Source organism: Syngnathoides biaculeatus, chromosome 12 (genome assembly GCF_019802595.1).
Source record: "Syngnathoides biaculeatus isolate LvHL_M chromosome 12, ASM1980259v1, whole genome shotgun sequence".
NCBI classification, from domain to species: domain Eukaryota; kingdom Metazoa; phylum Chordata; class Actinopteri; order Syngnathiformes; family Syngnathidae; genus Syngnathoides; species Syngnathoides biaculeatus.
The window spans coordinates 3,399,354-3,426,342 of NC_084651.1; the positions used below are offsets into that span (position 1 = coordinate 3,399,354).

At 45.2% G+C, this 26,989-nt stretch overlaps 1 protein-coding gene across 2 annotated transcripts in view; it reads right to left on the minus strand.

Moving 5' to 3' along the window:
• Positions 1–26,989, minus strand: part of ehbp1 (EH domain binding protein 1) — a 151,319-nt gene that overhangs the window by 20,955 nt on the left and 103,375 nt on the right. Inside the window, exons 16-21 of one of the 2 annotated variants that reach the window (XM_061836575.1) lie at positions 25,748–25,883; positions 22,496–22,714; positions 20,592–20,764; positions 17,095–17,233; positions 16,917–17,017; positions 13,302–13,425 (exon numbers count right to left, since the gene is read on the minus strand). In XM_061836575.1, the coding sequence (XP_061692559.1) occupies positions 13,302–13,425; positions 16,917–17,017; positions 17,095–17,233; positions 20,592–20,764; positions 22,496–22,714; positions 25,748–25,883 (892 nt within the window). The remainder of the gene's footprint in view (positions 1–13,301; positions 13,426–16,916; positions 17,018–17,094; positions 17,234–20,591; positions 20,765–22,495; positions 22,715–25,747; positions 25,884–26,989) is intronic. The other variant, XM_061836576.1, reaches the window with a different exon arrangement.

The window sequence follows — 26,989 nt, forward strand, 5'->3', positions numbered from 1 at the left end:
CTTTAATTGACCCGGTTGTTGCTTTAGCTTAGCACCATTAGCACCACTCTCAGTTGAGTCCAATTTTGTGAATGAGGGAGTTGTGGCGATAACCCCCTGAGGAGGACTCCCGCCCCCTTCCGCTCGCTGACGGACAGCCACAATCTTTTTAGCATAAGTAGCTCCGCCTGGCCCATTAGCCACCGTGTGCGTGTGAAAGGGGGTGGGGGGTGTGAGCTTGACCCCCCCCCCCCTCCGGGGTAGATGTTAGAACAAATTTGAGGGGTGTCATATTACACGCCTGGTGATGATGGGAGGAGGGTGCGATGGGCCGTGATGATGAAATGCTTAATGAATTAATCTGCTACGGTGGGCTAACAACATTAGTCGACCTCCTTTCGTTTCCCGCGTTGGCAAATCAGCGGCGGTCGCAAAAGTGCTCGCACGCTTTGCTTGGATTTGTCCGAACCCTACGAGAGTTTTAGCTTACGTAGGCAACTTTTGGTGCCCCCCAAAATTAAATTCTGCATACAGTCACTTTAACATGATGTCGTACAGATGAGGAGAGGGAAAAAAAAAAAAAAAAAAACGGTGGACATGCTATCAAAAGGTGTTTTCGTAGCTTTGCCAATGTGGCTAAAATGCTTCATTGCCTAATGATAACAGAGAAAATGTGCCCCCCCCCACCCCCAAAGATCCAACCATTGGCTGTCTTGCTTCTCTGAATTGTCGTTAATACGCCTTATAAATCTTTTGATGTTGTGTCATCATCTGCAGCGATCGTAAAAGTTACCAGGATATTTTCACAAAGTATGGAAGACAAGTAGGCGGCACGGTGGATCAGCTGGTAAAGCGTCGGCCTCACAGTCCTGAGGTCCCGGGTTCAATCCCGGACCCGCCTGTGTGGACTTTGCATGTTCTCCCCGTGCCTGCGTGGGTTTTCTCCAAGTGGGCACTCCGGTTTCCTCCCACATCCCAAAAAAAACAACAACTATGCAACATTAATTGGACACTCTAAATTGCCCATAGGTGTGATTGTGAGTGTGCCTGTTTGTCTCTATGTGCTCTGCGATTGGCTGGCGACCAGTTCAGGCTGGACCCCGCCTCCTGCCCGTTGACAGCTGGGATAGGCTCCAGCACTCCCTGCGACCCTTGTGAGGATAAGCAGCAGAAAATGGATGGATGGATGGAAGACAAGTATGGTATTTGAAGTTCAGCACCCTAAATTGACCAATTCAGACCCCCCGACTTGGGGACATTGGTTTTTATTTCATTTTATTTTTAAATTTTAAATCCAACAAAACGTGTTTTTTTTTTTTTTAAATCAGAAATCTTTGGGATTAATCTTTGGGATTAAGTAATAAGATCATTTAATATTTTTAGTTTTAGAACCTGCAAACTCCAAACAAACTGGAATTGGAAGAGTTAAAAAACTAGAAGGATGGGAGGAATTATCCATCCATCCATTTTCTTCACTGCTTATCCTCACAAAGGTCACAGGGGGTGCTGGGGGTGCCTATCCCAGCTGTCAACAGGCAGGAGGCGGGCTACACCCTGAACTCACACTCACAATCACACCTTGAGGCAATTTAGAGTGTCCAGTGTGCATGTTTTGGGGATGTGGGAGGAAACCAGAGTGGCGAAGCCGAAGAAAAGGAGCGCAGGCACGGGGAGAAGACGCAAACTCCACACAGGCGGCTCCGGGATTGAACCCGGGACCTCGGAACTGTGAAGCCGACGCTTTACCAGCTGATCCACCGTGCCGCCTAATGTTAGTTAAAACTTTATGCAGTAAAAGAAGCAAAAAAAAAAAAACCTATTTATCTGTATAGCCAAAAGTAAAAATGAAACGGAAGTAAAATCCAAGAAGGCCTGAGGGTGAAATTAAGCAAAGTATTCGTCGCTCGTTACGAATTTGTCCCCGGGGTTGACTTGAAACGCCGATGACATTCCGCCCATTGTTCAACTTGCCAGTCGATGGCTTGAAATGCAGCAAACATTTTCGAGGTTTTAGCGTGAAAGTGGCTAATAATGGGGTCGACACACACACACACACGCACACGCACGCTGAAATTGATATTTAAATGGAAATGTATTGGGGAAAGACAGCTGTTGGTATTTGTAGCCCGGAGTGCTGATTACAATGGGGAAATGGGGAGGAGTGTGTACGCGGGACCGCTGGGGGGGGGGGGTTGGCCCAGCAGCCGTGTTAGCAAGTGAATGGTGTAATTACCCGAGGCCAAACCTCCGTCATTAACCCGCATTGTCCGACGTCATCGCCGCCGTTACCATGACAAAGACGCCGTTAATTGAGCGGCCGGCGTGCGGATTCTGCGACGCTTTGTGACGCGGGCGCTCTCCGTTAGAAATAAACAAAAGTACATTTGAAAAAAAAAAAAAAAAAATTGGATGAGGTTGTTATTATGAGGAAAAGTGTGTCGTTTTTTTGTCACTGTAATGGATCGCGCCCGTCCGTCTCTTTAGAGTAAAACTGCATTCCTTCACTCGGCCAATCAGCACGCAAGAATAAATGAGGCCGATAAATAAAACAACTAAAAGTATTATAATATTATTTTCAAAAGTTGTCCGGTTGTCACAGTATCCCATAAAAGATACTCAACATTTTCGGAAGCATGTCTACTTTGGTTGTATGTTACAGAAACAAATTAATAAATATATGTATTGTAATGTTGGTAAGTAAGTAAGTAAGTAAGTTTCTTTCGGCTTGTCCCTTTCGGGGTCGCCACAGCGTGTCATCTCAGATGAACGCACATATGTTTGGCACAATTTTTACGCCGGATGCCCTTCCTGACGCAACCCTTCTCAGGGAGTGGAGGCCCCAGTGGGATACGAACCCACAACCCCTGGTTTATCAAACCAGTGCTCTAACCACTGAGCTACAGGGCCTCCATGTATTGTAATGTTGGTAAATATGAATAAAAATAAAATGATAAAAACTGTATTCCAACAAAATAATATGTATGAACAGTATACAAGATAGAAAGGAATAAACTATGCAGCTATGTATTTCTAATATATTCCATAATGCTAAGAAAAAACTTTGGTAGAGTGTACATAAAGTAAATCAGGAAATAAAACTTGATTTTGTTGACCATATGTGACAATAAAATATAATTTGGGTTGTCTAACATACAAAACATAGAAAGTTGAATTAAATTTTAAAAAATCCATAAAATGCATCTCATTTGAGTGTGTGTATAAAACAAATAAAATATCATATTAAAGAAATAAAAACAGTTATAACATGTAATTATACAACTGCAATTTATAATTAAAAAAAAAAAACAAAATCGTGTTTTTACTCAGTCATCTGCTGTCGGTGGGACTTTGGAGACATGACAGGCAAGTGTCGAACTTGGATGTTACGCTTGTGTGTGTGCGTGTTGCAACAAGGGGTCCGGGGGGCACACAGGCGGCAGATGAAAGCATTGGCGGGATGCTCCAATAAAGAGCAGATTATCATAAGCGGCCATTGTCCACCTCTCAATTCTCTCTACACGCCCCCCCCCCTGCCCCCCCCCGGCCCATTCACCAACTGAAAATGTTAATCGTCCCTTTTTTTTTTTTTTGCTGGCACGCCGAGGCCACGCAACGGAAAAGAGATTGAAGAAAAGCGGAGAGAAAACAAAGCGAGCGCAACAAAATGTAACCTACACGTCCCTGGGCAAGCGGAATCAGCGCACCCCCAACCACACCCACACCGCACAACCGCCCCCCGCCCCATAACGCTCCCCCCGTTGACTCCGTCCACCCAGCTTGTTTTATCTGAGGATTGTCAGACAATGCCTGGAGGATCCCGTTCCCTAATCTTCCTAAAAATCCCCCTTTCATCCCCACTGTTAAAGAATGTATGAAAGGTTGACATGGAGCTGGAGAACACAAGAAGGTGGGGGTACGGTTGGTAGGGGGGGGGGGGGGTGTTAGTGCACATCTGGGAGGGTGGTGTCACCGCGTCGGGTGGACCGCTGCGTTTGCCTGCACCGACTCTTAATTAAATTGTTGTGCCGCTCAAACATTCAAATGGCCGCCGGGATTAACGGAATGAGCGGGAGTAAAGGCAAAAGGGGAGAAGGGAGGGGGGGGGGGGAGTTTCGTGGAGGAATGGGGGGGGGGGTTAATCTGTGTTCTGACCTGGTTGAACCACGGAGTCACACACACACACACACATTTTCACACAAAACAAAGCAAAAAAAAAAAAAAAGCTTTTGTTTTGCGCTCTCAAAGGCGAGCAAAAGGCAACGGCTTTTTAAGGCACTGATCCTGAGCCGTCTTTTCTTCCCCACTCCGCCGTGCCGAGGGATTCCCATACTGCAGGGGGTGCGCCAGATTAAAAGTGGCACGGCGAAAACTGAAATCCGTCACAATTGGGAGCGTCGCCCTCACGTCATTCAAATTTTAGAGCGGTCGGACCTCGAGCGGGGGGAACTTGGCTTTTTGGAGGGTCCCTGGAAAATGTGTCGACATTGCGCCTAAAATCAGACCTTCTTCCGCGTGGCTTCCGATACTTTTTTTGCAGGCCTAAATTCAGTTCCATTTGACAGTCAATCGAAATGCAAATAAACCTTCAACCAAGCTAAAAAACATTTCCCGGTTTTAAGCGAGCGAGACACGGGTAACGGCTGCCGCCCTGCCCCGCCCCTCAGTCACGGTGCATAAAGTGTTAAATACTACAACTATACTCAACAATATTTCGAATTTATAATGGTTGAAAAGGATAAGCATGTGGGAAAAGAAAAAGGGACTAAAAATATCTACACGCTGGCTTTTATTCTCGCAACTTTCTTTATCAAATCACTTCTTCCTTAACTGTTAAAGTATCATCCATTTTCTTTGCCGCTTATCCTCACGAGGGTCGCGGGAGTGCTGGAGCCTATCCCAGCTCTCAACTGGCAAGAGGCGGGGGCACACCCTGAACTGGTCGCCGGGCCAATCCCAGGGCACATGGAGACAAACAGCACAATCACACCTACGGGCAATTTAGAGTTGTCCAATTAATGCTTTTGGGATGTGGGAGGAAATCCACGCAAGCACGGGTAGAACATGGAAACCCCACACAGGCGGGTCCGGGATTGAACCCGGGACCTCATAACTGTGAGGCCACCGTGCCGCCCTAAGGTTTCATTTCTGAGATTAATGAATATGATTAAAGTGCAAAATAGTGTATGTACAGCATCGGATGCCATCGGTGTTCAGGGCATCCATGGATCTAGTCGGGCAACGTTTTTTTTCATTATTATTATTATTATTTTTCTTTTTGCAATGATCTGCTTCAGTTGAGTTTGACTTCATTGCTCAGTGTGTGGGAGGCCAAAGAAAAATTGCTTCAGGAGCAGAATTTTGAAAATATGAAAAGCTCGCTTTTGAAGGACTCATGGAAATGATCAAAAATGGCTGCTCCCCATGCTCCACTTTCCCGGCATCGCTTTTTTTTTTTTTTGTGTGGGTCTACAGTACAACCTCGGTTCTCCACCGCAATCCGTTCCAGAAGGTGGTTCGAGAACCGATTGTTTTGAAAACCGAATCGATATTTCCCACGTCTGCGAACAGAGGCTGCGTTATACACAATAACAACTCGCGCCGTGGGTCAGCTGGTCGGGCCACGCGCTTAAAGTTATTTCCGGGTCTCGTTGCAGGCGTCCGAGTACCGATTTCCGTTCAAAAACAGAAGCAAAAAAATTCTCAAAATTTTCATTCGAAAACCGGTTTGTTCGAGAACGGAGACGTTCGAGAACCGGTTATTCACTTTACTTGTGTTCGACACGCCCGTCAGATTCCGTTTCCAGCATTGACCCCTCGTTCGTCACGGCCCTAAAATGGGTCTTTCAAAGCGAAATGGCAGACGTCGTGTGCCTTTGCTGGCACGACTTGTTAACGCTGCCAAATTGCATGTTCCAAAGGTGGCTGCATTTTGAGAAGCGGGTTTGGGGGAGGGAAGAGTCCTGATCAAAAAGTCGCAGCAATGAGCAATATGCAAATCCTGCAGCGTGCCAAACGACTGCAGTATTATAGCCTTTCGCGCATTTCCTTGTGCAGCCGGCAGAAGATTAGAGCCGTTATCCCATTAAAGTTGCTAAAATGCCATTCTTGTGTCTTTAAGCCCCGCGCCGGGGAGGTCAAGACGAGTCCGCCGGCGCTTACAAGGCGGCCATGTCGGTAATCTGCCCAAAGTTACAATGATTACAGGCTAAGCTTCATCAGCAGAAAAGAAGCAGCCCATGCTAATACACTTAAAGCTGTTTGGTAGTTCAAAAAAAAAAAAAAAAAAAAATTTCAAAGAGGCGTGCACGTGAGAAAGCGTGCGCGTCGCCCGGTGTAAATCTTCAATCAAACTCGACGCTGATGGCGGATTAGGACGACCGAGAATCTCGAGTCATCAGAAATATAAACACACACGGCCGTTCAATATCCATGCGAGGGATTATCTGTGCTAATCTGCTCGCAACACGTCACTTCCTCAATGTCGCATCCGTGAGATTGAGATTAAAAAAAATAAAATAAAAGCAACACGATTCAATGGAGAGCACTCCGCCCTTCCCTTCAAAGGCAACATTAGCTTAGCATCGCTGGAGAGCGCGCAGCTGAAAACGGGGCGTGTCGTAATCGACAGGTGTCGATTCAAGTTCACATGCTGAATCTAGAAAACTCCATCATGATTTTGGGACAGTACACAGCATTTTTTTTTTTGTTTTTTGTTTTTTGTCAGGGCGGCTGGGAAGAGTAAGCGCCGACCTTGCAGCCAACTTTCACAGCAGCGTTAGCATTGACCACCACTGCAATGTTTTCAGGTGAGTTTAGGCGCACTTTAAAACTATCCATCCATCCATTTTCTGAACCGCTAATCCTCACAAGGGTCAGCCGTCAACGGGCTCACCCTGAACTGGTCGCCAGCCAATCGCAGTGAATTTACATGAATGCCGTGATATTCAGCCATATGAGTGAAGACTACTGCCAAAACACAAATGTTTATAGATGTTTTTTTCAGCCCTTCAATCAAGAAATGCCACACAAACACACTAAGTGTGCACTCCTGCCATGACAAATTTGAACATTGACATGAATACCACATTTTTAGTCATTCATGTCTGAGATGAAATGCAATGCAACAAAAATAAAAGGAGCGCACTCCGGTACTGACAAACTTACAAATGTACACGAACACGGTGACAACGAGCGATACGAGCCAACAACCCCCCCGGGCCAAGATCCGACACGGCCGCCAGACGAATTTCAAATGGAAACGGCTGCCGCGGTTTTTTTAACCATTCATGCATGAGATGACACTAAATGTGACACAAATGAGTGCACGACTGCCCTGATAAATTTAACATTTCAGTTTGTGCCACGTTTTCCGTATATGAACTGAATCAAAAACATTAACGCCACATTTTTTACTCATGAGGTTATACACGTTACACACAACATCAAGAGAAGTTCACTAGTGCCCGGGACAAACTAAACCTTTCCGTGAATACGTGCGACCTCGGTCGGCATTGTTCCCTCCGCCGGGGCTTTTGTGGGCGTACTGAAGGTTAAGCTGAGAGGATGAAGAAGCATTCAAATGCGTGGCGCGGCCTTTTTGCACGCAAAATCCCCCGTTTTGAATAAGTCTCCTATTTACCCGCGATTCCCGCTCCGAAACGGCAGTATCGCCTGCCACGATGGCCGCAATTATCGCCCATAATGGCACTTATAGCGCGGCCGCAAAGCTGGCCGTCACCTCGCGCCGTGTTTGATAAAAGATAAACAAGTGGCGAGGAGGACAGGAGATTAACATATGTTTAAAAAAAAAAAAAAAAAATTGCACTTCGGCAGCTGATAAGATTGACGGTCTTTTTTCATCTCCTCTCTTTAATCTGTTTTTGTGTCTGCCAGGAGACGAGAGCAGAATGGACCTGGCGTGAAAAGCGTTCTGGATTTGACGCACGCGCCCACTGGACTGTCAATGGAAGGAAAACCACCGTGTACTGTACGTAGATTTGTGTGCCTTCAGGTTTACGACGTGTAATTCAAAGAGCGTAAATCACACTGCTGTGAGACTTCTGTGGATGAAGCCAGAAGTTTACAGACACTGTGCAAAAACACACATTTCATGTGTTGTCTCAGTGTCTGAAGTCAAATCAGACTAAACATCTCCTGTTTCAGGTCAGTCAGGATCACCCAAATTATTTCCATCCGTCCATCCATTTTCTACCGCTTTTCCGGGTGGGGTCGCGGGGGATACCCGAACTTCCCTTTCCCCAGCCACTTCTTCCAGCTCGTTCCCAAGCCAGCCGAGAGACGTAGTCTCTCCGGCGTGTCCTGGGTCGTCCTCGGGGTCTCTCGCGGAACACCTCACCAGGGAGGCGTCCGGGAGGCATCCGAATCAAATCCCCCAGCCACTTCATCTGGGTCTTCTCTGTGCGGAGGAGTAGCGGCTCCACACTGAGCCCCTCCCTGATGACCGAGCTTCTCACCCTATCTCTAAGGGAGAGCCCGGACACCCTGCGGAGGAAAACTCATTTCGGCCGCTTGTATCCAAATTATTTGATTTTGTTGAAAATTTCTTCAAGGTCAAAAATGTACATCCATTTCATTTCCTTTGAAGTGCATGACTCAGGTCAAACATTTTGGGTAACCTTCCACAGGCTTCTGACAGTCCTCTGCTGGAATCTTTGCCCATTCCTGAGTCCGGTTTGTCGGTTGCCTTGCTCGCACACGCTTTTTCACATCTGGCCCCAAAATTTTTGATGGGATTCAGATCAGGGCTTTGTGACGGCCACTTTTGAATGGTTTTGGCAGTGGTCTTCAGGTCATTGTCCATTTGGAAGAACACTTTGCGCCCAAGTTTTAGCTTCCTGGCTGATGTCTTGAGATGTGGCCTTAATATCGCCATGTAAATTTGTTTCTTTATTATTCCGTCTAGTTTATGAAGAGGTCCAGTTCCTGAGGCAGCAAAACAGCCCCACAAGATGCTGCTGCCACTTTGATGTTTCACAGTTGGGATGGTGTTCTCAGGTTTACCTGCTTCCCCCTTTTTTCCTCCAGATGTAACGTTGTTCATCACGGTCAAACAGCTCCACTTGAGTTCCATCAGACCACAGGACAAGTCACCAGAAGTCTTTTTGCAAACTGTAATCTATCTTTTTTTGTCATATAAACATGTCTTTAGGAGTAATAGCTTCATTCTCTGTGAGTGGCCTTTCAGCTATGTCGGTGCACTGTGGCTAATACTACTTTTCTTTACCAGCTTCATCCAGCATCTTCAAAAGATCTTCAGCTTTCGTTCTGGTGTTGAGTCGCACATTACAGACCAAAATACGTTATTCTCTGGGGACTACAGACGTAGGTCATAAATCGAGGATCCTCTGTATTATTAATATTTCATGTCTAAGTGCATTAAAACAATATTATTCTACTACTAAGCATGATGATGAGCATTTTTTTTTTTTGCTAGTTTAGAAACATCTCTTCATGTCAGTATATTTATGCCTGTATCATTATGCAGTCGTTACCCCTTTTTTTTTTTTTTTTGCAAATTATCCTGTTATTCGTCATTATTATAATACGTCAAAACCAAGGTACACACCAAATGCAAATTTCTGGCGTGCCGTTACAAATCTCCCATCCTTCTCACCTCCTCAACCCCCACCCCGATTGGGGCACAACGCGGCGTTGGGCGGCATTTTCTATTAGGCGCCGGGCCTCCCCAGATGCCTCCAAAGTAATTGGGGTGGGTAATTTATTTACTCAGCGGCAGTTCACAGCACATTAAATAATAGAGATAATTGAACAAGAATTGTCAAGTGTCTTCTGATATCACACACATTACAGCAGGGGAGTGTGCGCGCGTCAAACTCCCATTTCCATGCGCCCATTGTTTGTGGTAATTAAGTACACAGATTTATTCCTTGGTTGCCTTCCAAGCTTATGGCGGGCGCCATTGTTGTCTTCCATTAATATGTAATCAGTAAATAGTTTAATTTCCTAATCTGCGGTTGGAGAATTCACTTTCTAACAACTCTTAATTACTGCGGGGCTCTAATGAGCGTCGGCTGCCGTCCAATCAGGAGGCAGGGGCGCGGGGCGACGCGGGTGGGGGAGAATTTGAATTCCTGCGACGCCGACGCCGGCGCGCTAATGAACTTGTTATGCTCGCACCGCTGGGAGCGCTGTCCTTCACACATTAGCGCCGGCATCGGCACACGGCTCAGCCGACACCTGCCGAATACGGACGAGGCCGATTGTCATACGAGCGCCTCGAATATTTGTGCCTTTTAGGGCCGCACGCGTATTCCCGTGCGCCGCTAACGGCCTCCATTGTCTTTCTAAAGAGGTGGGCGGACATCTCGTCAAAGACGACAGGCTGGAAGACTCGTTCAGATCAACAAGATTCCAGCAAGGTCCGAAAGCGGAGCAACGTGTGCGTAAGGACTAAAAGGGAGATCACGCGTGTACAAATTGAGTTATTTGTGGATATCTTTACTGACTACATCAACAAAAAATATGAGAAATATTAAATTGAGTCAGAGAGAACGCTGCTGCAAGACAAATATAAAAAAATAAAATTCTGGTAAATACTGAGAACTTAAATTTTCACCAAAAAAAAAAAAAAAAATCAATAGAATAATATTTTCTATAGGCACGGTGGATCAGCCGGTAAAGCGTTGGCCTCACAGTTCTGAGGACCCGGGTATGATCCCGGCTCCGCATGTGCGGAGTTTGCATGTTCTCCCCGTGCCTTGGTGGCTTTTCTCCGGGTGGGCACTCCGATTTCCTCCCACCTCCCAAAAACATGCAACATAATTGGACACTCTAAATTGCCCCGAGGTGTGATTGTGAGTGCGGCTGTTTGTGTCTATGTGCCCTGCGATTGGCTGGCGACCAGTTCAGGGTGTACCCCGCATCCTTCCCGTTGAGAGCTGGGATAGGCTCCAGCACTCCCCGCAACCCTCATGAGGATAAGCGGGAAAAGAAAATGGATGGATGGACGAATATTTTCTATAAAATGACTCAATTTTTATCATTTTATACTCTAAATTAAATTTAGATTTATTCTTTTGTTACGATATTTTTCACATGATTTTTTTTTACTTTATAATCTCCTTAAATTAGTCAATTTAACAATAAAAAAACGTTTCAATTCTTTAGTATTTAATATGATAGGAGAAAATTTGTTTTTTTTTCTACACCCTTTTCTTTTAATGAGTCCATTTTACGATTTAAATATTAAGAATCTAGTCCTTTTTATTGAATATTATCATCAGGAAAACTGAAAATTGATAGCTGGTCGGGCACGAACACGGACACGAATCGACCGCCGTATATAAGCCAACAACAAGGACGGCACGGTATCGTTTGCCGTCTGGTGGCTTGTGTAAAGCGCATTTTCTCTTTTCCTCTTCACCTACAAAGTGAATTTCTCTCCCTCCTCCCCTTTTTGTCCTTGTCCCTTTTCATGGGATTTTACAGAGGCGGAGGCACACACATACAGTATATATCAATATATATATATATATACACATTTTCCAAAAGAAATCTTTGGGAGTAAATAAGCTCGGAGAGGACACAATGGCGGTTGCGCTGGCAGGGGGGGGGGGAAGAAGCCAAGAAGAAGAAGAAGATAGTCTTGATATGAGGAGACAAATGGGGTGGCCAAGCTTAGCGGAAATACCTTGTTGCTTTCTCGGGGTGGGGGACACGCACCCCTAAACTAGAAAATCAGCGTGGTAAACCATTACAGAGGTAGTCAGTCAGATTTTTCGGTGTATGGAGTTTACACATGGAACATAACTGCCAAATGCTGCGATAAACAAATAGTGCATCTGTGGTCACGATTTTCCTTTTTCTTCTTTAAAAAAAAAAAAAAAAAAAAAAAAGAAAAAAATCATCTAACTTGAGCAGCAAAGCACCACATTGCTCAAGTTCACATTTAATTATATATTGACAGCATACAGTAGCGTCTTGCACAAACAACATTTTACAACTAAAAAAAGTTCAACTTCATTTGCAAATAAATAAATAAAATCAATAATTTATTAAGCTGTTATTGATTAAAAAGGTAATGTCTTAAGAGTCGTGAGTGAGACGAGAATAAACACGAACTGGCTAGATGGGCGGAAACTTACCTTCAGGGTTGACTAATTCAGCGTTCAAGACAATCAATAAATTTGTTCTCAAGCTATTTGCTACACATTAAATTGGATGATAATTCACAAAAATAACAGATGATGTAAATCCCCGATTGTGCATTTGCGAATACGCCGATTCTTGGGGGAACCCATTCGCCGTTATTTGCTGAAAACTAATCTAGTCGCTGTTTTTGTGCTTTGGTAAAAGCAGCGAAACTACTGCTTTGCCACCATCTTGTGGCATCTTTGGGAACTCACAGTACGGTGTTAACGTTAATGAGGGGGGTTTGACCCGAAGTGAGCTGGGATCGGTTCCACGAGCATTGTGAGGATAAGTGGCTTGGAAAATGGATGGATGGATGGGTGGCTGGGTGGGTGTCCATCACTCGCAGATTTTTTTTTCTATTCGTGAAAGAGTGTGTCAAAAAAATCTTGGGCTTTTTGTCAAGATCAACATTTTACCGCTATTGCTCGGGTTTAGCGGCACAAACAGGTGTCGCTTTCCTCCAATTTCACATGCAAGCGGGGGCCACTCTCTCTCTCTCTCTTTTCTTTTTCTTTTTTTTTTGGCTTGCGTCCTAACAAGGCTTTTTACCCCGCGGACAAATCTTACAAACTCCGCCTGCCAAAAAGCGGGGTGGGGGGGTGGGGGGGGGACTTTGTGTACGCGTGGGTGTGTACGTGAGGATTTGTAAAAGTGTGTCGACGCACGTGTTGGGATGCCCCCCCGCCCCCGGCCCTCTCCCCCTCCCCTCATCCCTTTTTGCTTCCCTTTAACTCAACCCCGTCTTACCTTACACAGCATATCAAGCGAGGCCAGATATGTACTAGGGCGAGGAGGGTGTGTGCGCGTGTGCACGGTTGAGCGCGCTGTTCAATAGCGAGCGAGCGAGCGAGCGCGAGGCCGGCCGGCCGGCCGGGCCGGCTGGCAAACCGAACCAAACGGCGGCGGTGCAGACTTTGGGCCGCTATCACACCCAGTTATCGTTTTCCCCCATGAAGGGCTCCCTTATCACCCCGGCCCAGAGAGGTCTCCCCCGCTCCCCTTCAAAGATTCCCTCTTGCGCAAACGCCCCACTCTCTCCATATATATGTATGTGTGCGTGTGTGTTCAATTTGGCAAAACACTTTTTTTTTTTTTTTTTCCTCTCTCTCTCTTCCTCTCCTTCCCCAGCGTAATTGGGCTCGAGGTACCTGTGTCCATGAGATAGCGCAGCCTCTTCTCCACGCGAGCCGCCCGGGCGTCGATGTGCCGCTGCTCGCTCTCCAGCGCCGACAGCTCACCCACCACATACTGGCTGGTGTCTTTGAACGCCTTCTGAGGGACGGAGAGAAAGTGGCGAGAATGAGTGACAAGGGGTGGGGGTCTCTCATCACTGAGACGTCCGCGTGAAAACAGCGACACGAAAGTCGCCCCCCGCCCCTGCAAAAAAAAAAAAAAAAAAGTTTGAACATGACAGTGGCGAGCTTTTCAGGCGCTCACTCTTCTAGTCGTCTTCTACGGTGGTTCTCAAACCCGAGCACTCGGGACTCCCGAGGGTCTGCAAGCCACGCAGTGGACGCTTGACTTTTGAGTGATGCGTGCAAAAAAACGGTTGGGCATTTTTTTTTTTTGTCTTGGGTTATGAGCACTACATGGTGGCAGAAAACCTCACAACAAGCAGCAGCTAGTAAATCTTTTCCTTTCGGCTTGTCCCGCATATTTGTTTGGCGACGTTTTACGCCGGGTGCCCTTCCTGACGCAACCCCTTTGGATTTTAACCAGGGAGAGAAGCTTACAGCACCTGGTCTTCCCAGGCGGTCTAAATAATTCATCAAAAAAGTGTATTATCGCTCAGTAGAACTTTAAATAAAAACCGGAGATTTACCTGTCGTGTATTTAACCAGCTAACAATTTATGAAAGTCTGTGACCCTAATGTTAATTTTTTTTTTTTTTTTTTTGTATATTTTGGTATGCTATTAAGTGGCAGGATTTACTTATATTTAAAATATCGTCGGTTGGCTGGAACGCACCCCCCACCCCCAAAATACTAACTTTTCAGTAAAATAAAATTTAAAAAAAGAAAAGAAAAAAAGGACAACTTGCTTGTGTTTGCAAATACACCTTTGTCCAAGTTGGTATGATACTTTATATTGCTATTATTAAAACAACACCAACACACAATGTTCACTTGCTAATTATGATAATAAAATGGCCAATTTATTGCCCTGGATTTTATTAAAATAAATACTAGGAACCCAGCGACTTGGTGTTCGCCTTATTGACAGCCGCGCCCATCAAAGTCGGGTTACACGACGCGGCTGGCGATAAAAAATGCCTTTAAAGAACACTCGCGTTACATCATTTTCCCAAAGTTTCTTTCTTTTTTTTTTTTTTTTAAGCTAATCGACGGAATCAATGAGCCAATGAGGTGACAAATCTATGTCGGTGAAAATGTATTTCATCCCATGTGGCTGCCTTCATTCTGCAATGAAACATTACAGGAACTCATTTCAACAAAACAAGCCTACTCAAATGTATCTCGGCTCACTATTTTCACTCGTTATTGCCTGGAAAAAAAAAAAAACAACTGTAAATGTACAATTAAACAGAAGGATGAGGGAAATAGGTGCTTAAGATTTCAAATGATCAAAAACATTTATTTAATCAACATTTAAAGTTTTTTTTTTTTTTATAAAAATTGGGTTTAAATGTGTATTTATAAGCCAATACAAACGGACGCAACTATCCTCATCAGTGCACCACGCAGGTAGCATAGCAACAGCATTTCGCTTGCTGATTTTCGAGGGAGGCAAACAACTACGTGTATCGCGTTATTGTTTGCAACGCTTACCTTCATTTTTCAAATGGCTGAGGTGTCGTACTCGACCACAACGGAACCGCCATAAAAGCGTCTGCCTACCGGGCCGTGATCGGACGGTCTGAATTTAGGCGGGGCGTGGCTACGTGAGTGGCCAATTTAGAAAATTTGATACGAAAGTCTCCTTTCAAACAATTTAGTAATGCACAGATTTATTAGTTTATTAAATGTTACACAGCCGCCATTTCAGACATGTTTGTGCTTGCTGCTATTCAACAGTGATGGGAATGTTCATTTGCGCGCACACATATATATATATATAGTAGATATTAATTTCAGTGCTGCTTCGTGGGAAGAAGAACTAGCGTGAAAGTTTGTTTTTCGGCCTCTTGTTCCATTCACCCAGTCAGGCGTTTTTCCCCTCGCTGCCCGTGTGTTTGCAATTCCCAAGTCGCCCTCCTTCTCCTTCTCCGCCTCCTCCTCCTCTTCGTGCAGCCTCCCTTTCCTTTCGCTCTATCGCCATATTTTTCTCCTTGGCAAATCAATTTTACACATGATCAGCCCACTCCCCTTGCCGCGCTCGGCCCGGCCGTAATTAAGAGCCGGGAAATTACCATATATATTATATTAATGCAAACATCATTCAGCAGGTAATTCTTGGCTGATCGGGATAATGGAAAGGTTCAACACCCATTAACCCTGGAGCCCGGGCGGCGGCGTGTATGTGTGTGCGCGCGCCCCCCAGCGCAGAGGGGTGCGGGGTCGCCGATAGAGAAGAGAGGGCTGCACTGAAATTAGAGCGTTCTGACGGACACACGCTCAAGTTTAAACACAAACTAAGACGACTGGCAGTGTATGAAATGTGGATACGCTCCAAAGTCAATTTCTTGGGGTTCGGGTTGGGGGGAGTTCGACCGCTCGATGCTTGACAACTTTTACCGCCGACTGGTAGTTTGTTTGTATTGAAAATCGTTTTGTATTGAACATCGAATATAATACGCACGACAATGAATAATAAAATGAGACTATGATAATGAAATAAATAAAATACATTCGAAAAATACAAGGGAAAAAATAATGAACAACAACAAGCCACTCTAAATTTTGCACGGTTTTATCTATGTATACCGTTCAGTTCAACTTTTTCTTTTTTTATTAAACACTGCATGAATGTTATTTTTCAACACCTGAAAAAAATGTGTCAGTTTGAACCATTTCCCTCTGTTTGCGACCACAGAACCGAGCACTCTCTTAAAGGGCCACTGTCATGAAAGGCACGATTTTTAGTATGTTATTAATGAAAAAAACAGCAGCCGATATGGACCCTTGCGCTTTTTTTTTTTTCCTCACCACAAAACATAATTTTGACGTATACAGCTTTTTGTAACTCCCGCCATGAAAATCCTCTGGAGGGATTTGTTTTCGAGAAGAAGCAGGAAGTGACGTACGGGACAGTAGCGCCCTCCAGTGGACTCATTTGTTGGTACTAGTTTTACCTGCTGGGAAGGTAGGTCGTTGTTCCTTCGTGTTAGCCAAAATGCCGGCTCGTTGCATTGCTGGACATTGCTCGAACGCTCGCGAGGATGGATTTACTCTTCATACTTTTCAAATAGACCCGGTTCGTCGTGAAAAATGGATTGCACGGGTGCAAAGGACGAGAGCTTGTGGGTTCCAAATGACAGGTAGGTGTGTATACAGCTACTAAAAAAAAAAAAATGAAAGTTTGGGGCGGACCACCGTAATCGGTCTCTCATAATGTAACAAAAGATCCGCGTATGTATGACAGGGGTGCTAAATGTGTCGAGCCCGACGCGGAAGCCGCTCGATGTGCACATCGACACATTTGGCACCCGTGCAATCCATTTTTCACGACAAACCGGGTCTTTTGCAAACTAATGAAAGGTAAATCCGTCCTCCCGAGTGTTCAAGCCATGTCCAGCAATGCAACGAGCCGGCATTTTGGCGAGGTTTGTGGGGTGGGGCAAAGCTGATTTGACAAAAACAAACCTCTTCCTCAAACAGTCGAAGGATGTCAATCCCCGAGCGCGACCAGTCGTCCTCCTCGGCCTTCTTCGGGTCCTCACAAGCAGACTTTTGTCTTTTCACCTCTACGGGAAAGCAAGCAACGTCATGAAAAAAAAGTCCTCGTAAGGTCTCGTACGTAATCTGAAGGGGACGGACGCACCTGGTCTGTTGTCCACGTACTGACTGAAGGACTTGAGCTGGGTCTTCCTGACCGCAGAGTCCTTGTTGAAGACCACAGGGCTGCGCAGCCGCTCGGTGGCGCGGCGCAGTCGCTCTGCTCGCAGCTGCTCCGCGTTATTCTGTACAACACGCAAAATGGAGAAAACTGTTGGAGGACAACCAGAACTCGTCTGTTGATGTCAAATTATATGGAGAATACAACTGCTGAGTGCAAATCAGCAAATGTAACAAACAAGAAACAGGAGCGACCAAGCGTGCAACCGACAAAAACGCACTCCAAAATAAACCGACGAACCGGTCAAACAAACGAAAACCAACGACCCACTCGACCAAACTAAAACACCAACAAACGAAGCCATCTACCAACGAGCCGAATGACTGCTGAACCATTTGGACCTATCGACCGATCGTGAAAAACCAAAAGAGATCAACCGAAAGACAAACAGAACAACCCCAAAAACAAATAAACCAACCAGACCCCCTAAAAAAAAAAAAAAAAAAAAAAAAAAAAAAAAAAAAATCACACCAACAGCCCCACCCAAAAAAAAAAAAAAAGAAACCAACCAACCATACCAAGCAAGCAACCCCACTAAAAATAAACAAAACTAGCGACCCCCAAACCAACCAAGCCCGACCTCATAACTGTACGTAAAAGCGCACACACAAAGACGCGCAAGATTAGTGTACATGTAAAAGCCTGTGTGCAAAAAAAAAAAAAAAAAATTAAAAACGTCTGCTGCCAGAGCTCTACGCAACGTCTGCTAGAACGTGATACCTTAGCAACATGGCTGTTTGCTTCCATGAATACAGACGCACGTGCACACACGCGCACACGCACACACACACGCTCAGGGGAGACGCAAAAAGGAGGCAATTAACTTGACTTTCAACAAAACCCTGAGCCAGAAAATATATTCAAATTATGCAAAAAGGGCAAAAAGGCGATTGTTTTCAATGTGAACACGTGTTAAAAAGCTGCATGCTCGCTTCTCCCGCTATCACCCGGCCCACAAAAAACAAAAAAAAAAAAAAAGAAAAGGAAATTAGAATAAAAAGACACAAAGTAAAAACGCTTTATTAGCGCGCTTCCAAATGAGCCAAGCCGAGTGGAAAAAGAAAAGCGACGGAGGCGACCGCTGACGCTAATAAGACGGCCAAAAGTGTAATAAAGTCGACAATTAGGGGCAAACATGTTCCGCCGCTTGAGACGGGAGCAGATAGTCGAACGCCGTGCGCGCAAGCAGGACTCGTTAACTTCGCTTTCGATTGCCGGCTCGCGACGCCAGCCGGCAATTAAGTCTCTTCTTGTTCTGTTTGATTGGATAAGTAGCTAAAAAAGGCACGTCCGGTAAAACCCGAGCAAATTTTCAGATGAAATCCAACAAACAATTGAACATTTTGTCCAACAGAAACAACTTAACCATAAACGAAAAAGAAGTTTCATTTCCTTGATCGAGGCCCGTTAGGAGACTTTTATCTCAATAAGGCAAAAAAATTGCCACCCTGCCCACGAACGGGTTCATTTGCCGGATACACTCGCACAATTGCACGTCTTCTGTGGCCCTTGTGTCAACACGTGAACGGAATATGGTGGAAATCGAATGTCACATGCAAATGGTGACGACACTTCTAGCGGACACGCACTCATCCACACGCTGTGTCACTAAAGCGCCTGCAAAGGACGAAGACCCTTTTTTGGCTTTGAACACAAGAGGGTGTTTATGTGAATCGATGATCAAAGTGTCACCGTAAGTGCACACCGACGTACGCACCGTCGTCACCTTATTCTACTTGACATTCCCATCAATCCATTAAAGTGATGTTAAGACTGCGCCGACTCAATATTCACATCAGAAGATACACGCTTACACCGGAGAAGGTCACGCTCAATAGTGACTGGTGCTACTCATGTTACGGCGCAGGTGAGCATCCACACGCCGGGCACAAATTTGCGACGGCCGGGTCCAATTGGCCTGATCGATAGCACTTTTGAAGACGCGTACAGGTAGGTATTTTCCCATTTTGGCACATCTGCTCCTCCGTATTGTGTCATTTTGTTCCATAGTGTCCCCTGTTGTCTCATCATGTACCAATATGGTCAAATAGTGGGCCACAATGTCCCAATTATGATCCATTTTGGCCATTCTCGTACCGTCCACCTTAATTAACCTCCCATGCAACCAAGTCCTATCATAGTTATTATGTTTCATTTGATCAAATTGTGCCCCACATCTCATTTGATGACATTCTATCACTTTGTCACCTATTGTGTCTTATTATGTCCTATTTTGTCACATAAAACAGGGCTCAACATGCACGATTGCCCGATTACCCGACTTGCCCGAAAAGCATCTTCGGGAAAGTCAATGTACGGCACGATTGCCCGACTGGGCAAGTGGGAATTTTCACAGAAATATCGTAATTTCGCATTTATGACAAAAATTATTGCGTCCGAGTCGACAGTTTTGATAATTGACGGCCGAAATCTGCGTGAAACAACGTGACAACAACAGCTTAGCATACGAGTTGCTGATTCGCTGGAGCTCGACTGAACAAGCCAATGAGCTGCCGCCTTCTACGGCGTAATGGCCGCCTCGTGCTTTGGTCAAGAATGGTTGAACATCGAAATACAATCAAGGAAAATCTGATGTCCGAAAGTCGTAGTTACGTAGTTATTATATATATATATATATATATATATATATATATATATTTTTTTTTAATACAAATGATAAGTGCTGTCATCGATGACAATATTATTTTGACATGACACAATTAGTCAGTATATATTGCGTTGAAACGGCGACACGCAAAAAGGGAAAACTGGCCGACATACTGGATCCTGCATCCTGTCAGTATTGCAAACAAGTCCACGTGTTTGAAATGATATCATGATTGGCAATTCATAGTTCTGATTGAGTTGTGCTCAGGAAGGTGACTCGCTAGATTTCCTGATCAATAAAAATATTTAGTATTTTATTGACTTGTCATTTGGTAAAAGTCATTATTGAGTCATTTTATTTGTTACTGTGCAAACCTTTTGCCGGATTTTTAAAAATTCACTCGTCATTTGTGAAAATTCATTATTTAATCATTTTATTTGTTGGACATTTTTTTTAATGTGCCAAACGTTTACCAGATTTTTTAAAATTTAGCTTTATGTTTTCATTTGATTCATTTTTTGTCACATGGATGCAATAAACGAAAACAAAACCTATAATATATTTTACATGTAGGGATTATCAACAGTTGCTGTAAAAGCATGTCATATTTGTTGAAAGCTACGGTAAGTGAGATTCAGCTTCCCCTTATTATGCCCCATATGGTCACATTTGATCCCCTTATGTCTAACTTTGTCGCGTAATACCCCAGTTATGACAAATAATATGCCTGCCCCCTTCTGTGACTCGCTAAGTCCTACTTTGTCCCCTAAAGTCCAAGATGATGTCACGTTCCGCAGCGTCCCGTAGTACGTACCGCTCCTTCTGTCGGGCTGAGCGGGGAGGCGGAGGAGGAGGTGGCAGTGGGTGTCGAGGAGGAAGAAGAGGAGGAGGAGGACGGGGAGGAAGGGCTGGCGTTGGCATGGAGGGCGCCGGGTCTGACCTCACTCAGCTTCTTCAGCTTCAGGTCTACGTGCTTGCTGTTTGCTCCTGAAATACACCGACGGAAAACACATGATTCAAACCTGACACGCCCGTAAACTCACGAGCCAATTTCCCGGCAAACGTTAAGAGGATCTTTGAGTCTTTAATTTCGACAAGTGTTACAAACTCTCCCCGTGTGCAGCTGAGCAAAGCACCTGCCGAGCCACGAGATCAATTTTCATTTATTGTTGCCGTGCATGCGTTTATTTTCTCAACTGCGTCACCTCCTCCGTGCGTCCTGCCAGGCTGCATGAAAGAGGAGCGGGGGGCAGGGGGGGGCTTTTCACGCGTCACCTCATGACCTACTTGAAGCATGCACGCATGGCGTCTATCTGACTGCACCCATTTCTATACATAACGATGTTTGTGCAACATTCTGGAGTCAAGTTAAAAAACTCTGAAGATTAATTTTGCATCGTTTGAAGATTCATTTTCTATCTTTTTGGGACTTCATAGCTAAGACTGAATGTGATTTTATATTCATGAGTAAAAAAAAAAAAAAAAAAATTGAGGCGGCACGGTGGAGCAGCTGGTAAAGTGTTGGCCCTGCAGTTCTGAGGACCCGGGTTCGATCCCAACCTCACCTGTGTGGAATTTGCACGTTCTCCCCGTGCCTGCGTGGGATTTCTCCGGGCGGGCACTCCGGTTTCCTCCCACATCCCAAAAATATGCAACATTAATTGGACCCTAAATTGCCCCGTCGGTGTGATTGTGTCTATGTGCCCTGCGATTGGCTGGCGACCAGTTCAGGGGTGTCCCCCGCCTCCTGCCCGTTGACAGCTGGGATAGGCTCCAGCGCTCCTCGCGAGCCTCGTGAGGATAAGCGGCAAAGAAAATGGATGGATGGATGGATAAACACTGAGTCATGATATTTTGCTCTAAATAAGACTTTTTAATAGCATAATAAATCAAATTAAATGAAATTAATACAACTAAAGAAGTATTCTTAAAAAAAATAGTCTCCTTAGTTTTAAGACATAAAATCCTAGCGTAAGTTAAAGTTAATTTAGCGTAAGTTTTATATACAGCATATACAGCATATTTAGTATTTTAAATGCCTCATATTCTATTGTTAAAGCATTTGTGGTATTTTAGGTTATTAATAACAGTAGATTTAATAGTAATTAAATAAAAAATATAAATATTTAATAAAAGTTTTTGGTTTTTTTTTACAGTCATGTACATGGTATGTCGCTTTCAGATAAATTCAACGTGAATTCAAAAAAAAAACAATGTTTTCTAATTGCTATGTGAGTTAAAAGTGAAGCTTTTCCAACACATCTACGGACTTTCATGTTGTTGTTTTTTTCCCCTTCAGTGAGCTTGATCATCATTTTGCTCCCACTTTTAATTATTAAGCTCTTTTTATAAAGACGATGGCGACGGACGTGTCCGACATCAATGAAGCGGCGGCGCAACACAACAACAACAAAGGTGTGGAGATAGTGCACATAAAAGACTGTTTTGTTTTTTTATGTTTTTCTTTTGGAGCCTCCGGACGCACCCCCGCGCATATCATAAATCAGCAGGAGAGCACAAATATACTAACAAAACATAAATAAGTCCGCAGATTTGGTTAAATGTTTTGGGGTTTTTTTTTGCCTGAAAACAACTTTTCTTTTGTAAAACTACGCATGCAAAAGAAAGGTTTGTATAAATATGTCGAAAGGAAGCAATGTGTTAAGAGAGAGGAGCACAAGTGGGCAAACCATGCAGCACAGCAGCCAGCAACTTTACCCGAGGATGTTAGCTCAGAGCCGGGGTTAGTAAGCTCCGGGGGCCCCTGGCTGCAGCCGGGTGGAGCCGGGAGGGGGCCCTCCAGCGGGTTAATAGCCAGGGCGGACGTAGAGGCAGCGGCGCTGTCAACAGTGTCGCCCTCCGCGCTGAACTTCTCACTCTTTTTAGCATAAAAGCCTTTGTCGCCATGGCAACCCTCCTCTCCATCATCCAACATGTCTGTGTGGGTTGTTAGTGCGACAGGACATGATAAGAAATCGGGGGGGGGGGGGGGGGGGGGGGGAGGTTAAATGGCAAGGTGGACAGTTTGTTGGTTTTAGAAAATTCAGCCCCTTAAGGCTCCGTCACACCATGACGTTCTGGTCAACGTTCTCTGAACATTTCAATCGTTCTATTTTTCAGCGTTCTCAAACGCGGATGACACATCTGGCGTGTGATTAACGCGTGTCTAACGCACGAGAAGCAAGACAGAATAGTGTTTTGCCGGCGTGTCATTTTTACAGTGGAACGGGAACGAAAATTTCATACACACTTCAGTGGTTCTCGTGAGTTTGAACAGTCGGCATCGTGCCGCCTAGACGAAAAAAATGTCGGGTGCGGACTTCGGCAACTCGCGCTGCAAGTAAGAATGCAAAGCGTCGGTTTATATACCCATATGCGCGGATGTTCGGGAAACGCACGGACGACGCTCAATGGACGCCAAAGGACGTTGGTTTGACTTTAGTTACACGCTGTGCGCGCGAGGGGATTGTTCAGCGGTCGTTGACAGGTCGCCGGCGAGTCGTTCACTGCAAAGCAAACGATTAAGTAACAACCAAGTAACGCTACAGTAACGACTGACTAACGATAGCCAAACGCGTGCAACGCTCGGCGAACGTTACACGAACGTTCTTGAACGTTCTGCAGCGCTTGAAATTAAACGTCGATGAACGCTGGTCTCGGTGAGAACTTTTGCGCATGTTCAAAACTTTTTTTCCGGACCGGCGTTCTCCGCCGATTCCCAGCGACCATTGACGTTCACTAGCGTTCAAAAGTCGCTCTTCTGGCGCTATCCCGGCGACCATTGGGCGACTACCAACGTTTCCTCAAACGCTAAAGAACACTGACCAGAACGTCATGGTGTGACGGGGCCATTAGCGACACGGTCGGCACGTCCATCGTGAGTCGCCCCACCAAAAAAAAAAAATCCCAAGTTGCGATGCCTGCAAAGACAAAAACTCTCGCAATTTTGATTTAAAGCACTCAAATTTAGGTTATATTTCTCATGGGGGGCTTCAGAGACAAACTTCTACTGGAAGATTTAGAATATCCAGCCCTCAAAGTAGATTCCCTTGGCGTGGTAGGCATGGCCATTACGTGTAGACCCATAAAAAGGACTGAAAAGGAAGTCTGAAAGTGAAGAAAATAAGTATTTGAACACCCTGCTATATTGCAAGTTCTCCCACTAAGAAATCCCGGAGGGCTCTGAAATTTTCATCGTAGGTGCACGTCCACTGTGAGAGAGATCATCTAAAAAGAAAAATCCAGAATTCACAATGTATGATTTTTTAACGATTTTTGTGTGATACCGCAGCAAATAAGGATTTGAACGCCTTTGTTTGCAATTCCAGAGGTCAAACGTTTCCTGTAGTTGTTCACCAGGTTTGCGCACACTGACGGAGGGATTTTGGCCCACTCCTCCACATAGATCTTCTCAAGATTAGACACGTTTCTGGGCTGTCGCTGAGCAACACGGAGTTTCAGCTCCCCCCAAAGATTTTCTATTGGGTTTAAGTCTGGAGGCTGGCTAGGCCACGCCAGAACCTTGATATACTTCTTACGGAGCCGCATGCACCTACGATGAAAATTTCAGAACTTGCAATACAGCAGGGTGTTCAAATACTTATTTTCTTCACTGTAAGTAACCATTTCAAGCTGATATTAACCATTTCCATGGGTCCTTCAAAGAAACTCTTCCTTGAAATTTGGTGCAATTTTGTATATGAAACGGATAATTTGGAAAATGTTCAGTTTTTGTCTTTGCACGTGGGTGGAGCACAGCAGCAAAGTTTGACGTCTCGCCGTAAAACAAACTCTCCTCGACAATGAACAGACAAACAATAACGGCAATTTCTTTTCGTTTTTTTTTTTTTTTTTCTTTCCCCTCCTCTTAATTTTCTAGCTGCGATGTGGAGCGTGCTAGCAGGTGGCTTGGGCTTAATTAAAGGCGCTAGAGTCGGAAAGTTTCTTTGCGGGCAAAAAACACGAAGGGCGGAGGGCGGTTACGTTGAGTTGCATTGGAGGAGCGGGAGGGAGGGAATGGCATAGAGAGAGAGAGAGAGAGAGAGAGAGAGAGAGAAAGAGAGGCTAGGATTAGCCGTTCTGCTCGGCAGGCCTTGTGTAACGCAGCCCAACAGCATTTCTCCTCCTCTTCTTCTTCTTCCTCCTCCTCCTCCTCCTTTTTCCTCTTCCCCGGCTCCATTTTTAATGAGATCGACAATTATTGAGATTCAGAGACGCTGAAGGAGCAAATAAATCAATCACGTTCCTCCTCCTTAGCCTCCGTCCCATTTCGTGAACTCCTCCGGAAGGAGAGCGATCCGATACGGGAGCCCGGAAGTACCAACAAAGTGACAAAACAGATTCGGCAATGCGGAACACAAGCTATTAAACATATTTCTGTTTGTGTAAATAATTACAAAATAATATTCAGAAAGGCTTGAGATGAAGATTTGCCTCGATTCACCATCACGGACATGACTATTAATGTTAAGATTCGATTTCTGTACCTTTGAAAAGTCACGCATTAAATACGACCTTTTTATTTACATCTCTGTTCAAATAGTTTTGAACGCTTGAAAATGTATGCCGTTGTCCTCGATTTAAATGACACTCCCGACGACAAACTCCCCCTGTCAATCATAGGTTTATCGTTAACACGTCGGACACAAACGACGACAGCAGAGGCTGTGATAACGCTAATTTTCATAATAGCCCCGTCATTTGTGGGAAAATGGAAACCAGCAGGGAGCGCGAACGGCGGCTTGGCAGACCCGACGGGGTCAGCTATTAGACGAGTCGGCGACCGGGAAGTTAAACCGGCGTCGCAGTGCGCTCTGTTGATTAACAATTACCGGGTGAGCCGGACTCGTGGGTTGGCGCAAAAATGACATTTTGTTTTTCCTCGAAGGATTAGCGGAACCCCTTGAAGAACGTAATGGCGATGCGCACTTGCGGTGTGTTACTTACATAGCAAGTAGTGCTTATACTGACCTCCAGCCAGATCGGGAGCCTTGCCGCCCTTAAACACGTCCAAACTCATGTCGGACATTTTGACTCCGGACCGAGCCTCTGCGATCAGCTGCCTGGCTCGCTCGCGCAACTGCCGCCGGCGCTCGGCGTCCCTTTCCTGCACAAAAACAGGATCGAATTCTTAACAGTCCCATTTTGATCAAAATATGTCAGATTGAACAGTTCCTCATGCATACAACTGCATTTTAGGGTCGGAAATAACTTCCAAATGTCTCGCGTAGCCAAATGTTTGTGAAAATTATGACCTTGGAGCCCGTTTCCTTTAGCAAGATGAAATTTGGTAGGCACGCCTGTCAGGGTAGACCCGCAAAAAAGTCGCCCTGAAAGGACACCATTTTGGTTTAAACAGCCATTTTAGGCTCATTTTGTCCATTTCACAGAGTCATTCTGAACTAAATTTGTCCATCCGTCCATCTATTCATTTTCTGTACCACTTATCCTCACGAGGGTCACGGGTGTGCTGGAACCTATCCTAGCTGACTCTGGGGGAGACGTGGGGACACCCTGAACTGGTCACCTCCCAATTGCTGGGCTCAGATAAACTAAAAACCGCTGTGTCACGTTCTCACATTCACACCTACGGGCAATTTAGAGTCTTCAATCGACCTACCATGTGTGGGAGGATGTGGGAGGAAACTGGAGTCGTCGTCTTTTCCTTTCGGCTTGTCCCGTTAGGGGTCGCCACAGCGTGTTATCTTTTGCCATCTTAGCCTATCTCCTGCATCTTCCTCTCTTAACACCCCAACTGCCCTCACGTCTTCCCTCACAACATCCATCAACCTTCTCTTTGGTCTTCCTCTCTCTCGCTCTCTTCCTTGGTAGCTCCATCCTTACCATCCTTCTACCAATATACTCACTCTCTCGCGTCTGGACATGTCCAAACCATCGAAGTCTGCTCTCTCGAACCTCGTCAGCAAAACATCCAACTTTGGCCGTCCCTCCCTCTAATGAGCTCATTTCTAGCCCTATCCAAGCTGCTCACTCCGAGCGAGAACCTCAACATCTTCATTTCTGCCACGTCCAGTTCCGCTTCCTGTTGTTTCTTCAGTGGCACCGTCTCTAACCCGTACATCATGGCCGGCCTCACCGCTGTTTTATAAACTTTGCCCTCCATCCTAGCGGAGACTCTTGTGTCACATAGAACACCAGACACCTTCCGCCAGCTGTTCCAAGCTGCTTGGACCTGTTTCTTCACTTCCTTAC